Here is a 14,038-nt window from a genome sequence, read left to right as displayed (position 1 = left end):
GGAACAGACTATTGTAAACTTATACGATCTTTTGATGCATATTAATAAGCAAATATTACAATAAACGTCATCATAAATAACGATTTAAAGGCAATTTAATTCAGGTTTTGTCTTTGCGGCGCCAGTTCTGTCGAGTTGATCTGTTGACGTATACAAAACACGCAAAACACGTTGTTTACAGTTTTCACGATTTTCACGGATATTGGAGCGTTTCGAATTTAGGGCGGCCTGGAATTTGAGGTAAATCGATGTTTTTTTCATGCATTGTGAATTTCAATGCTTCATGAGCTGTATAATCTACTAATGCCCACAAGTCAATCAAGGTTGAAGGATCGGTGTTTTAGCCGAACTAATTCAAATTGTAAGACGTGCTTATGTACCTATCCTGAAGAGTTAGGTGATTTCCTGGGTATTATAATAATTTTTCTTTTAAAGAATGATTTGGGTGTGAACCTTTTGAATGGAAGGATTCACAAGGACAGAGCGGTAAATGTCAAGTTTAAGTCCTAAGAAGATTTCATTGATAAATTTTTCATATTTTTACATTATTTGACATCCTGAATCCAAAAATGATCCTCATATGTCTCGCAAATAAAAGAAAAAAACATAATCAAACCTGACCTAACCTTACCTACTTACCTATAACCTACCAACCTACAACCTACAAACCTACCCTAACCTAACCTAACCTACAAACCTACCTACCTACAACCTAAAACCTACAAACCTACAACCTAACCTAACCTAAAACCTAAAATTTTTGCTGTTTCATATTCGTATCAACAGCGTCACAATTGTAGTTAGGACCTAAACTTGACATATACCGACAGAGCCCCCACTGAACATAGCTTGTTGCATTGGGCCCTTACCAGCCTCCCAGACTCGGAAAAATACATGTTATGCTGAATATGTGTGACATAATGGTGGGATTGTGCGGAAAAATTTCAAGAGGCATCCTGCGTAACTCTGCATGCACCAACATCAGAGCATGGCAGCTGCTTAATTTTTTTTGGCATAGGGTAGCCGCTGAATTTCTTTCAAATGGCGGTCATCAATTTTTTTCTGCACTCTTAAGTCAATCTATCAGCAGATCCATCCTGCAGGCGGCTCTAGAGAGGGCTAGGGAATGGGATGATACGTCCCTACCCTGGTCGTTGCGTGCTCTGACTCGCGAGCCTCCCTGAGTCTTCACAGTGGATCAGCGGCCGCCTAGGTGAGGCCTCCTCCCCCGGTGCGTGGGTAGGTAAGGTAGGGCTTGTTTGACATTGCAGAGCATCGTGAAATGATCCTGTAGTGGGTTCCTGCCCACTGCGGGATCGAGGGAATGAGAGCGCAGACGACCTGGGCGAAACAAGCGGCTGCCCTGCCCTCGGTCACCCGCTCACTGACCTGGGCGGTTCATTGTGCGGCCTCGCGCCAAATAGTGTGACAACTAGCCCGAGTCACTATTAAAGCCACTTTACGGGAGCACGCTGACACTCCCCATACCTGGAGGGGACCGAGAGGCCGCTGTTTTAGTGCACCAGATGAGATGAGGGCGGGCAACTGGGGTAGCTCGCTCCAGTTCCTTCATGCACCGAATCGGCTGTCTCCACTCCGCGGCGTGCCGCAGTGCCTAGACGAGCGGTGCCCCCGAAGAAGAGTCTGATGTGCCGTGTGCCGGAGCACGTGCTGCTCCGCTGCCCGGCCCTCGCTGCCCCCCGCCAGCATCGAACACACCGCTCCGCCAATTTTTGTGACTCCGGAACTTCCGGCGGCCCGGGCCTTGTTTAAAAGCACAACGCTACCTTGCACTAGGTACGCGTATTGTGGTATTGGGTTTCCACGGAAACATCAACTAATTCGGACGCTCAAACATGGGAGAGCGTCCAAGGCTCCGGAACGCCCTGTGACAGTCTGGCTGATATAGTCATAGCTTTGGTTGGTAGATGTGCACATGTGTAAAAGTGCTTTGTGTAAAAGTGGCTTAATTGATCGCAAATGGGCTCTTCAACTTTCGGCGCAAACCATGCAGAAATTTGGGCGCAAAGTCACTCGCGCCGAATTTCGGCGCGAGGGTCTCGCGGTTGTCCGGCGTAGTGTATGGATGTTTTCCAGTCAGGCCGGCCTCCACCCTCCAATTATGCAATTCCTGGTCAATGACAGAGTTTCGAGTTCAACATTAACCCTCGCCTGCATGCGGCATTTTTTTCAGCATCTTGACGTGTTGGGAGGTTGGTTGGACAGTGGACACCCCACCCCCCGCCGTTCCGCCCCAGATCGAGCTAGAGCTTCGTGAAAAAACGAGCATGCTGATGCTGCACGTGATGAGAGGAAGCCGATGATATCCAATTTAAGGTCCTAGGTTATTAGTTGACCTTTCAGGTCAGGGTCAATGACCCAAAAGTCGGGAAAATCGGGACCTACTAGAACTTTGTAAAGTGAAATTGTTACGTTTTTTTGCGGGGGGGGGGGGGGTGCAGATCACTAATTTCTTTTTAGATTCGATCACAGTTGATATCTTTATGCATTTAGGCCAGGTCAGGTCAGGTCAGGTCGATTAGTAGGCGTCCTGCCGGCTACCTGTTGTAGGTGTCAACCACCACTGACGGTGTCGTAACATGTTAAGTAGGCACTGAAACTACTTCGTAAATATTCAAATGGATGCTAAATTCCAAATCAGCTCCAAAAGCTACCATGCAAACAGGTAAAAGTTGAAAAAGTGAACCTAGGTCATCAAACGGTCAATGACGTTGACCTTCTCTTTACCTTTACATTACCTTTTATTACCTTTACACACACCATAATGCATGGGACAAACATCATTTCACATGGCTGAAGTTTTACAATCACACCAAAAAGACTGGAAACGCACAGATAATGTGAGCTGACAGCCGAATCGCGATCCCGGCAAAACATGGTCTCGTGAAATAGGTCACAGGTCAAAGGTCGTGTGGGTCAAAGGTATTTATTGTCACCGTGGTGTGGGTAAGGGTCATCAAACTTTCAGGGTAGGCGTAAAATTGATCAACTCGAGTGTACTGAAAGTTTCGTTGCAATCGGCCGCTTTTTGCGCGAGTTATTTGCGAAAAACTAAGAGGGGTCCATCCGACCCTCCCCCTATAAGTGCGAGGGTCTGCCACCAACTTCAGGCTGTCAGGAGGCTCATGAGTAATAAACAGCAAGTACATGTCATGCCTCAAACCCCGAACTTTTGTAACCGGGATGCAAATGCTCTTATATCTCACCATCTGTGTGGTGAGATGTAGGCACTCTGCTTGCTGATCCATGGAACTGGCTGGTTGGCCAACTCAGTTCATTTCTGCTCCAATTATACACCATGATCCACTTGCTTCAATGGCGTTGCTCTGAATGCTCCTCAGATGGAATATAGTTGTGATAAGTATTGGGTTTACATAGGTGGTAGGTACCCTACCTGTTCTAACTCACCTAGATGATGAATCCTGGGCTATAAATAGTCATTAGTTAATGTATGTTGACTGGTTTACTTAATGTGACAGTGACAATTTGTATTAATCCGAAAACATTCACAATTTGTCTTACACCTATTTTTGATTACCATTGCTTTCTAATTAATAATCATGTTTACCTACTTAAAGTAGAATAGCTTGTGCCTGTACTGTATTTAGTATTTACCTCTTCAAATTTCAAAACTTTAAAGTGTGGAAATCTTGGACTGTGGCACATATAACTTTTTATGCTATTAACAGGTAATCAAGAGTGCCAGTCATGCCAGTGCTTGAGGAAGCAATTACCAACATTCGCTCTGCCATTGAAGCTGGGCGCACTGATATTCTTCGAGCCTTGATTGAGGCATGTGAAGAGTGTAAGTAAACTATTGCATCTTCCTTTAGACGCCAAGGTGAATTTCAGAAGCCAAATGCCAATTTATCTGCTCTTATCTCCTCTCATTGCCTTTAAATCAATGCAGATGTGTTTGCTGACTTTGGCCGACTATTACGATTTCTTTGCTACCTATTTACTTGGCTTAACGTCTTAACTTTAGATAATGTTTGCAGTACCTAACAAATTTATGTGGTGTGTGCCTGGCACTGCCCTGCTGCCCTTTTCCCGGCGCCAAGGCCCGCTGACAGCCGCCGCCCGCTGTCCGCCGCTCTCCAGGCGAGCAGGCGGACACGGAGCACGTGACGAAGCGGCGCGTGCTCTCGGGCCTGTGGACGGCCGACGGCACGCTGCTGCACCTGGCCACGCGGCTGGGTCGGCCGGACGTGGTGCGCGCGCTACTGTACGCCGGTGCCGATCCGGGTCTGCAGAACGCCGACGGCGACACGCCCGTCCATCTGAGCGCCTCCGACACCATGCGCAGTGTCTACACTGACGAGCTGTTCAAGGCCACCGCGCAGTCCAAGTGAGTGGTGGGTGGGGGTGCGGGACGAGCGGTGCCGTGCGGGCGCTGCGTCGACGGCATGGTGCGAAATGAGGGAGGTGATCGAGCGCACGGTAGTTTTGCGGCGACAGACCAATTGGGTGATTGTGGCGCCACCTGCAGGATGTGTGACCTCTTCCACCTGGCGACCGAGGCTGCTGGCTAGCGACCGCCGGAGGTAATGTTACTAGCCTGAGCGCCGCTCGGCCATGCCAGAGGGGGTCACACTAAGATCAGGATGTTCACCGTCATTTACTTATATTTACATATTGTAAAAAGCTATTTATTATCGTCTCGGATCTTTAAACGTTCTGGCTTTGCGCTTCAATCATATGAGCAACTTTTTCTGAACACGACGCGTTCACGCGATTCCCCGGTTCGTCCAGCTCTGGCAATAGGCTGATGTTTCTTGCTGTGTGTGTTGTGCGAGCTCGGCCGTTCTCCAGTCCACTGACGTCTCTCTGTTGTGTTCTGGCAGCGAGGGCCGCGTGTGTCAGCTGCTGGCGGCCGGCCTGGCGGTCAACACGTGGGACAGCCCGCTCAGTCGCAACACTCCCCTGCACTGGGCGGCCAACTTCGCCAGCCGCGACATGGTCTCCTGTCTGACAGGTCAGTCCCGGAGGCGCCTCTCTGGCCGGAGGGGAGGGAGGGAACTTCGCCAGCCGCCTGCCTGACAGGTCAGTCTCGGAGGGGGGGGGGGAGGATGGAAGGAGGGGCGGCCAACTTCGCCAGCCGGGACATGGTCTCCTGCCTGACAGGTCAGTCCCGGGGCACCGGGGGGGGGGGGGGGGAGGGACTTCGCCAGCCGGGACATGGTCTCCTGCCTGACAGGTCAGTCCCGGGGGGGGGGGGGAGGGGAGGGGCGGCCAACTTCGCCAGCCGCGACATGGTCTCCTGCCTGACAGGTCAGTCCCGGGGGCACAGGGAGGGGAGACTTTACCAGGGGGCGACCAAGGTCTCGTGTCTGACAGGTCAGTCCCGGGGCACCGAGGGGGGGGGGGGGACTTTGCCAGCTGCGGCTTGGTCTCCTGTCTAGCAGGTCAGTGCCGGCTGGCACATAGTCTTTTGTCTGAAAGGTCAGTCCCAGTACTATATGGTACCGTATAATCCCGCCCACCGGTATAATACGTTGCCGCCCACCGGTATAATACGGTGCCGCCCACCGCTCACCGTCGCCTCCCACCACCCCCCGGCTCCACCGCCCTCTGTCGACTCCCCGCGCAGCGTCCTGGGGCAGGAGGGGGACAACCCAGGCCGGTGGAGAGGGGAGGGAGCCCGGGCTGTCCCAGCCAGCCGCCCGCCGTGCTGCGATAGCTGATAGACTCTGCAGCCGGCGGGCTCATTTCCTTCCCCGCCACTATCAGGCTGACTCTGCTCGGCAGACGGTGAATCGGCCGCCGTCTTTGCATCAGTGAGAGCACGAAATCGGCTGATAAATTGAATGGTTAGACGCTAAGCCTTCACAGATCGGTGTGTGACACCTACTACCTGTAGCTTGGAATATCGCTGAGATTTTAGCATTGGAATTTTCGGGCTTGACAGCCTTCTGTTGTGAACTTACGGCTGTATTGGAGAATTTCATTCTCAAAATAATCAAAACAGCGGGCATGTGCAGTTTTCTCGCACATTTGATGATCACTTAAAAGTTAGTTGATTGTGACAAGTCTGGCTGTTCACAAACGAGCCGAATCGGCACACAACAGTCCGTACTCCCCACCTCCGCTGTCCAGTCTCGCTGGCACCCCACAGTTCGCCCTCCCCACCGCCGCTGTCCAGTCTCGCTGGCACCACACAGTCCGTGCTCCCCACCGCCGGTGTCCAGTCTCGGTGGCACCACACAGTCCGTACTCCCCACCGCCGCTCTCCTGACGCCGCATTCCTGCCGCGCGGAGTGACGTCATCATTATGACGAACATGACGTCGCTGACCGGTAAGTGTCGCGGCACGGCACGGCGCGGGGCACTGGACGGTGGCCGTGGTCCGCCGGTGCCGGTGCAGCTCACCCCGGCGCCGGCTGGCCGGTCGGCGAGGCATGGTCCAGTGTTACGAAAGCGGACCTTTAGCGGTCGACCGACCGCGTGGCTGCATGGAAATACCGGGCCGCGGGGCTGAGGTGGACTTGACGGACTTTCCCGGTGCACCGTGAGTTACCGCAGCGCTGGAGAAGTAAACACTGCTGGACGCTAGGTGGGAATGAAATGATTTATTCGTATTCGTCGGAATACATTACGATACCAAGAACGGTACAATATCGCATACCACAATGTGATTCGCAGAAAGAATACATTGGTGGTTTCATTTGCGGAATGAAATGGGCATATCTATCACACAAATAACTAATGGCGAATACTGATGTTCGAATGAGCGAGATTTGAATGTCATGGCTCACAATAAACCAAATCACCACGCGCCTATCTTGCGTATAAAACGGATTATCACTCGGCAGCTTTGTCACCCCACAGTTCCCATGGGGCGTGGGGAAGATTGAAGCAGGCAATACTCTCACCCGAGTCTTCACATTCCAAGACTCACCCAAGACCCCATGGAATTCCCATGGGGCATTCCACGATAGATCGACCAAAATTTTATCAGATTTACACCCGACCATTTTTGATTTTGATGAAATCTTGTCTACAGGGTTCTCTTATGCCCTGAAGTCAATGGTGACAACACCAGACCCCTACGGTCAGCGGTTTAGGAGATATAGCCCCGGGCATTTTGACGAGGTCACTCTGCAGAGTGATTTTTGAAGTGCTATATCTCCTAAAGGAATGAAGGAAATGCATTAAACCTTTGCATCGTTGTGATCGTGGTGAAATGGGCAATTAATTGGCCATCTCGGATTTTCAAAAAAATGATTTTGATTTTTAGCTGTGACGTCATCAATTTTTAAACTTTCTGGCTACCCCCCTAGAACATTAAAATTTGCCATTATTTTTGCTCAGAAATAAAGTTCCGTCAATTTCCTTTCGACTGGCAAAAAACAAAAATGGTAATCTTTCTACAAATATTTTATTTTATTTTTTTGAAAATCGCACAACAAACTCTGATTTACAGAATCGGGTTATTAAGCAATATAAGACACATCTGCGAGGACCAGTTACTTCCAAAAAGAGGTTATCTGGGTTTCCGCATATAATATTCTTCTCTTTAACTTCACTTTTGATAACAAAAAGAAAGAACTTTAATATTACTTGCACAGGAGTCAATATAATGGCAAAATTATACATACTTTTGAGCTGCCACAGCTGCCTTGTTTATCAACGTAGCTCAAATGACCAACCGACAGTCGATTTGCAAAGCATATTTACGAACCGACTAATTATTAACGAACAAAATAATTGGTAGTTTCAGGAAGGCAAAAGGTGGTGTAATGTGACTAGGTATTTCATCAGCGAATCATCATTTTCAACGCTGGATGCAATAAAAGCCATAAACAACGGAGTGCATTTCTATTGCAGTTGCAATAACAGACGGCAAAGCACCAAGACAGGAACGAGATCACGGCCACACAAACACACTTTTTACTTGGAACGTTTCGTCCGAGCATGCATGCTCAGTGCTCACGACACGACCCTCATCCGTTGAGAGTTCGTGAACTCTAAGAGATGATACAGTCACAGGTGTAAATCTATGGTAGCGCTGCGTTCCTCTGATTGCAACAGCTTTAGCGAAGCGGGCCTTGAGCATCTGTCTCTTTTCCGCCACTCGGACACTAGGAACGAAAATGAATCGGATAGCTGACCGAAATTGACCAACCAGGTAGCTGTGCAGTGCTTCCACATCCAAAATTTGGTCACTGTAAGGCCGCCTGAGGCTCTCCTGGTACGCTGCTCGCTTAACAGTACCGCCAATGCCATCGCAAGCACCCTTCCCGTGCGAGGTCGCAAAAAAATTCCATTCACACTTCACACCAAAATCCTCCTCATGATGGCAGATATTTACAAAATTGTACCGGTTCTTATACTGGGCTGCACAGCCGTCCGTAAAGTAGTGAACCTTCGTGAGCTGCGGAACAACGCCACGGATCTCTCGAACAACTTCGTCACAAAATACATGCACCATAGCGGGATCATGTTTCCTATCATCCGTGATACAACAAAAGCTCTTATGATGCACTTCGCCCTGGTCCCGCCAGTATGCGACAAAGGGATGTATTGTGCACTGCGAGGTGTCCCAATGGAATCCTTGGGCCGTCTCTGGCACAGCCCTTCACCAGACTGACACGCAAATTGCTTGCGTCTCCGATGATAACGTCTTTGTCTGGCGGAACGTGTGGGCTGTGGACCGACGCGCCGGGGGAGGGGTGTTTGTCACGGAGCGATACCGACCAGGCGGTGTAGTGTTCCCCCATTGTTTGTTCACAGCGGGTGGGTCGCAACTAGGGCACAATTGTATCACAGTAACTCGGACTCAGCTTCAAGGGTTTTCCCCTTGATCGTCTGCACTCATTACTACAAACAAACTACATTGTTTTACGTTATTGTAACGCTCGATCAATTTAAATCATACTTTTGGGAAATACAGAATGTTAAATTAAAATATCTTACGCTTTGTTCCAGTTGCGAAAAATATTCAAGAAAATATTATTTAGGTGTTTTATAAATCCAGTCATTCCACTGTCCGTGCCAGCTGCACCTATTTGTCGTTTCAGAGCAAATGTATGCAAATTTCATATTACAGAGTTGTTTTCAAAAAATTAAATAAAATATTTATAGAAAGATTACCATTTTTATTTTTTGACAGTCAAAAGAACATTGACCGATCTATATTTCTGAGCAAAAATAATGACAAATTTTAATGTACTAGGGGGGTAGCCAGAAAATTTAAAAATTGATGACGTCACAGCTAAAAATCAAAATAACTTTTTTGGAAATCCGAGATAGCCAATAAATTGCTCATTTCACCGCCATCACAACGATGTACAGGTTTAATGCATTTCCTTCATTACTTTAGGAGATATAGCACCTCAAAAATCACTCTGCAGAGTGACCTTGTCAAAATGCCCGGGGCTATATCTCCTAAACCGCTGACCGTAGGGGCCTGGCGTTGTCACCATTGACTTCAGGGCATAAGAGAACCCTATAGACAAGATTTCATCAAAATCAAAAATGGTCGGGTGTTAGGCCTTGGTCGATCTATCGTGGAATGCCCCTTGCGGAATGAAATGGGCATATCTATCACACAAATAACTAATGGCGAATACTGATGTTCGAATGAGCGAGATTTGAATGTCATGGCTCACAATAAACCAAATCACCACGCGCCTATCTTGCGTATAAAACGGATTATCACTCGGCAGCTTTGTCACCCCACAGTTCCCATGGGGCGTGGGGAAGATTGAAGCAGGCAATACTCTCACCCGAGTCTTCACATTTCATGCAGTCCTCACATTTCGATCATTCCTCGTATTCCGATCATCCTTTGCATTCCATTAAGCCCTCACGTTCCAAGGAGTTCTCAGTTCTCACTTCACCGAATCACAGTCAAAGAACCACATCAATCCACCATCCACCTCATAGTGGCGGCATCGGACTCTCCACAGCGACAGGCGCGTGCTGATCCTTCTATTCGGTACTGGGTCCACCGCCCCCTGAGCAATGTACTGAGCCGAGGTCCTGCCGCGCCGTTCGTCGGTCCCACCACTCCATCAATTGGTCCCATCGCCCGCTCATTCCACTGATCCTGTCACTCTTTCCGTTCAATCCCGTCCCGGGCCACCGCCGGCTCGTTCAGTCTGAGTCACTGCCGGCCACTGGAGGTAATTGAGAGCTCTCAGCGCGGTCAGTCTGAGCTACTAGAGGCCATTGAGGGCTCTCAGCGCGGTCAGTCTGAGTCACTGCCGGCCACTGGAGGCCATTGAGAGCGTTCTGCGCGGTCAGTCTGAGCCACTGGAGGCCATTGGGAGCTGTGGGCGCGGTCAGTCTGAGCCACTGGAGGCCATTGAGAGCGTTCTGCGCGGTCAGTCTGAGCCACTGGAGGCCATTGAGAGCGTTCTGCGCGGTCAGCCCGGCCCCGAGTAGGCCAGCGGCAGCGTGTCGCGGGTGTCCCGCGGCGCCGGCGGCCCCTCCGCGCCGTTGGAGGCGGTGGCGCTCCACCAGCGGCCCGACTCTTCGTCCATCCGTCCCGAGTCGTTGGTGGCCCAGTAGCACAGCTGGCATAGCGCGATCAGCACGATCACCACGATCACAAACACGAGCGTCTCCAGCGAGCCGGCCATCGCCGTCCGCGCGAGCACGGCTGCTCACCGACCGCCGGGAGAATTAACTTCAGGAATGCCAGGTTTAGCAGGGTCTCTTGAGATCCTCAGCTCGCGTGAAGCGTCGCGACCCGCAGGCTGTGAGCACCAAGGTTGCGCCAGGTTATCCTGTCGTGCTGGCACCCGCCGCTGTTGAGACACGCGGTGGGTTCCTGCGGCGAACAAAGCTGCACCGTTCTGTTGTGTGGACGGGCGGTGCTGTTGGGTGGCGCCGCGGTCGGTCTCCGGTCTCCGCCTCACCGCAGGTCTGCTATCTCCGGCAGACGTCTCTCTACTCCCCTCTGCCGCGTGTAGTGGCCTCAGGCTGCCTCTGCTCACTGCTCGGTCTCACGGAGGGGCGCTGCGCGGCGCGGCGACCCACCTCTCACTGCCGCCGCCGCCGCCGCCGCCGGGACCTGCCCGACCACTCTCTGTGTGTCGTCACCGTTCGCCGACCGCAACTGTGACGTCATCGGCGATAGCGGAGCGCACAGCGCCGGGCGCGCCGCAGCGCTGTGCAGTGTGCACCGTCGCCGCCGCAGCTCACTGGGCGCAGCCTGGATCCGCCACTGCCGCTGCCGCAGCTCACTGGAGCCCGCACGGGCGTGGGTCTGCCGCTGGGCATCAATGTGGTCCAGTCAGTCCGGTCACAGGCAATGGTCAGCTCATGGGTGAGAGTCGCTGCTGAGTGCCACGTGCGCATGTCTCGGTCACCAATGTCATCCGGCGCTCCGATTCCTGGGTCACCCGGGTGGTATCTTCCTGTCTGTCGCGGCTCTGCGCGGCGGTCGGACCCGCGTATCGCGCGGCAGAAGAGCATTGGGCGGCATTCTGGCATGCATCACATCTTTGTTTTCAAGCTGATCCGCTGTTAGTTTTGCAGATGGTAAGATTATCTGATAGAGTTTTAGGGCCATTGAACCGTCAAAACAGAGCGACATTTCACAATTCCCGAATGCGAGAGCGGCTGTCGTCCTAAACATTGAATAAGGAATCAATTGACCTTTGTATATTTTGGAATAATCATATTCTGATGCCGAGGTATTTTTGTTTACCCCGAGGCTCGAGCTCCTGCAAAATCGAAAACTCACGAACCATCTTCCAGTAGGTACAGACTGTGCTCACAGTTGCAGCCTGTGTATGGTATCGATGTAGTTATCACAGCTGTTCGCCGCATATCTCGTAAGTACCCCGTTTACACCAATGGAGCTAGAATCATCCCACGACCAGCATCAATCTAGTGGACGCTGGCAGTCTGCTCAGCAGCAGCCTCCGTCTGGTGAGTGCCGAGTGCCGAGTTCCCAGTACCGCTCACTCCCTGGGGTGCAGTCCGGTGGCGCTGCGATGCGGTGCTACACAACGGGTCCCCAGTCTACACCGATGCGTGCTCTCCCGAGTCGGTAACGTCGTCTGCTAGCGCTAAACTGCCGCAGCTCAGTCCGTCTACACAGTACACACTGGAGCTATCGCCGTGTTCACCGCTGCAGACCATCCTGTGAGTTTTGTCGCCGTCAGTGTGACCGCCGCCGTCTGCGCCAGTTTTGCCGTCGTCGCTGCCGTCTGCGCCAGTTGTGCCGTCGTCGCCACCGTCTGCATCAGTTCTGCCTCCGTCGCCACTCAGCTCAGACCCACCATCTCGGCAGAGGACGACGGCGGGTCATCAGCTGACCTGTGTAGCGGCGGCGGGCCGTCGGGTGACCTGTGTAGCGGCGGCGGGTCATCAGATGACCTGTGCACTGTGCAGTAGCGGCGGCGGGTCATCTGTTGACCCGGGTAGAGGCGGCGCAGTCGTGAGTTTCAGTACCGCCGCCGCCGCCAGCTCGACCCATCACCTCGGCATAGGACGGCGGCGGGTCGTCCTCAGGGCACCGCGGGAACGGCGGCGGGTCGTCCTCAGGGGGCCGCGGGAACGGCGGCGGGTCATCGGGTGACGGCTGCAGGGGCGGCGCCGTCGGCCGGCCGTTCTCCGACGCCGCGTCACCGTCCTGACCGCGGTGGCCGGTCCGCCAGCTGCCGTAGCCGGCGCGGCCCCGCCGAGACGCCCGCTCCAGCTGAGTCAGCCAGTTGGTCTGCTGCACCACCGGACCCCGGCGGGCCGGCCGGCAGAGCCGCTTGAACACGCGGTAGACGCAGCAGATGCACAGCACACAGGTCAAGAAGCTGGTCAAGAAGATGATGACGAAGAGCTGGAAGCCGTCCCGTCGAGCCGACATGGCTGGCAGAAGGCGCGCTGAACAGACGGGGGGAGAAGCGCAAGGTAGTCACGCGGGACCGGACACAGCCGTCACTGCATGTGTCCTTCTATTCGCTGGATCCACCGTTATCGCCTGTAGGATCCGCCGTCGCTGTATGCTGGATCCACAGCCAATCCGCAGGATCCACCGGTCATCGTTCGCCGGCCTCCGAGTCCGGACCCGCGCCCGTCACGTGGCTGCGAGCTCACACCGGCTCAGGCCAAACTCCAAACACCGCTCCAAACCGGACACATCACTCGGTCACTGCGGGCGCGGCCTGCGCGGTCCGTCCCGACACTGCGGTGCCGGCCCGCGGGGCGCAGCCGCCTGCCATCGCTGCAGCAGCCAGCAGCGGAGGGCGCGGCCGTGGTCGCCGCGCACTACCCCACGTTTGGAACACTGACAGCGCGGTGGACGCCCACCCCGCTCCGCCGGCTGGCCTTGGACAGAGGCCTCGGTGGGGCCAGACGAATGGCTGGTGACGTCACCACCCGCCGGTAAACGGGTGACGTCACATACCCCTGCAATAAACGGATGGTGTCACAGGTCAGTTAAACGTCGAAAGATGGAATCAGGTCGACTTGGGAGTTGGGCGTCGCGTTTCGGCGTTTGATTCGAGTTTATTTTTGGTGCTAATGGCCAGAAACAGTAATAGGTGAACCGTACTGAATGCATAGTTACTAACTAAACGTAATTTTTAGTTAAGTATGGAGATTTGGAAATTCTCCTCTTCTAGTTTTTAAACATGTTTTTCTGCGACGTGTTTTAGCACCTGTTCCAACCTTACATTGGTAGGTACTTAGGATTCAGGTCTCAGGAGCACCTACGTGATCGGTAGGAGACATGAGCTCCTGGGGCTCAGTCTGGGCTAGACTGGTCAGTCTGGGCCAGACTCATCCTTTTTGTTCTCTAGTGTCCGGGGACAAAACTTCTAGTTACTGGTCTCGCCACTGGTGGCGCCTCGGTCCCTGATCTCCCCGCACCGAGGCAGTTGCAGTGCTGGAAGACCAGTCTATCAAATGCTTCCACTTATATGCATTCATTTATTTACTGTTACTGTTGATTATTGACTTCCGATTCCGACTGACTCCACATCAATGTAAAGAAGGAACGATAACCAGCAATAAGCCAAAAGAAAGCAAAGGTGGTTAGGTCTCTCAGAACTCTGTATAGTTGAGG

At 52.6% G+C, this 14,038-nt stretch overlaps 1 protein-coding gene across 4 annotated transcripts in view; it reads left to right on the top strand.

Annotated features, from left to right (window-relative positions):
* The first annotated feature begins 123 nt into the window (after positions 1-123).
* LOC122381028 overlaps positions 124-14,038 on the top strand; it is a 120,213-nt gene continuing 106,298 nt past the window's right edge. The window contains exons 1-4 of one of the 4 annotated variants that reach the window (XM_043364721.1): positions 124-240; positions 3,711-3,826; positions 4,123-4,369; positions 4,866-4,996. In XM_043364721.1, the coding sequence (XP_043220656.1) occupies positions 3,730-3,826; positions 4,123-4,369; positions 4,866-4,996 (475 nt within the window). In that variant the 5' untranslated portion in view covers positions 124-240; positions 3,711-3,729. Of the gene's footprint in view, positions 241-3,710; positions 3,827-4,122; positions 4,370-4,865; positions 4,997-5,106; positions 5,146-5,188; positions 5,219-5,256; positions 5,293-14,038 lie in introns of those variants that run through there. The other 3 variants (XM_043364747.1, XM_043364738.1, XM_043364728.1) reach the window with 3 other exon arrangements.

This window comes from Amphibalanus amphitrite, unplaced genomic scaffold, assembly GCF_019059575.1.
Source record: "Amphibalanus amphitrite isolate SeventyFive unplaced genomic scaffold, NRLGWU_Aamphi_draft 000010F_arrow, whole genome shotgun sequence".
Classification (NCBI taxonomy): Eukaryota; Metazoa; Arthropoda; class Thecostraca; order Balanomorpha; family Balanidae; genus Amphibalanus; species Amphibalanus amphitrite.
Note: the sequence above shows the minus strand (reverse complement) of the source record. Positions and strands in the feature narration are given on the sequence as shown.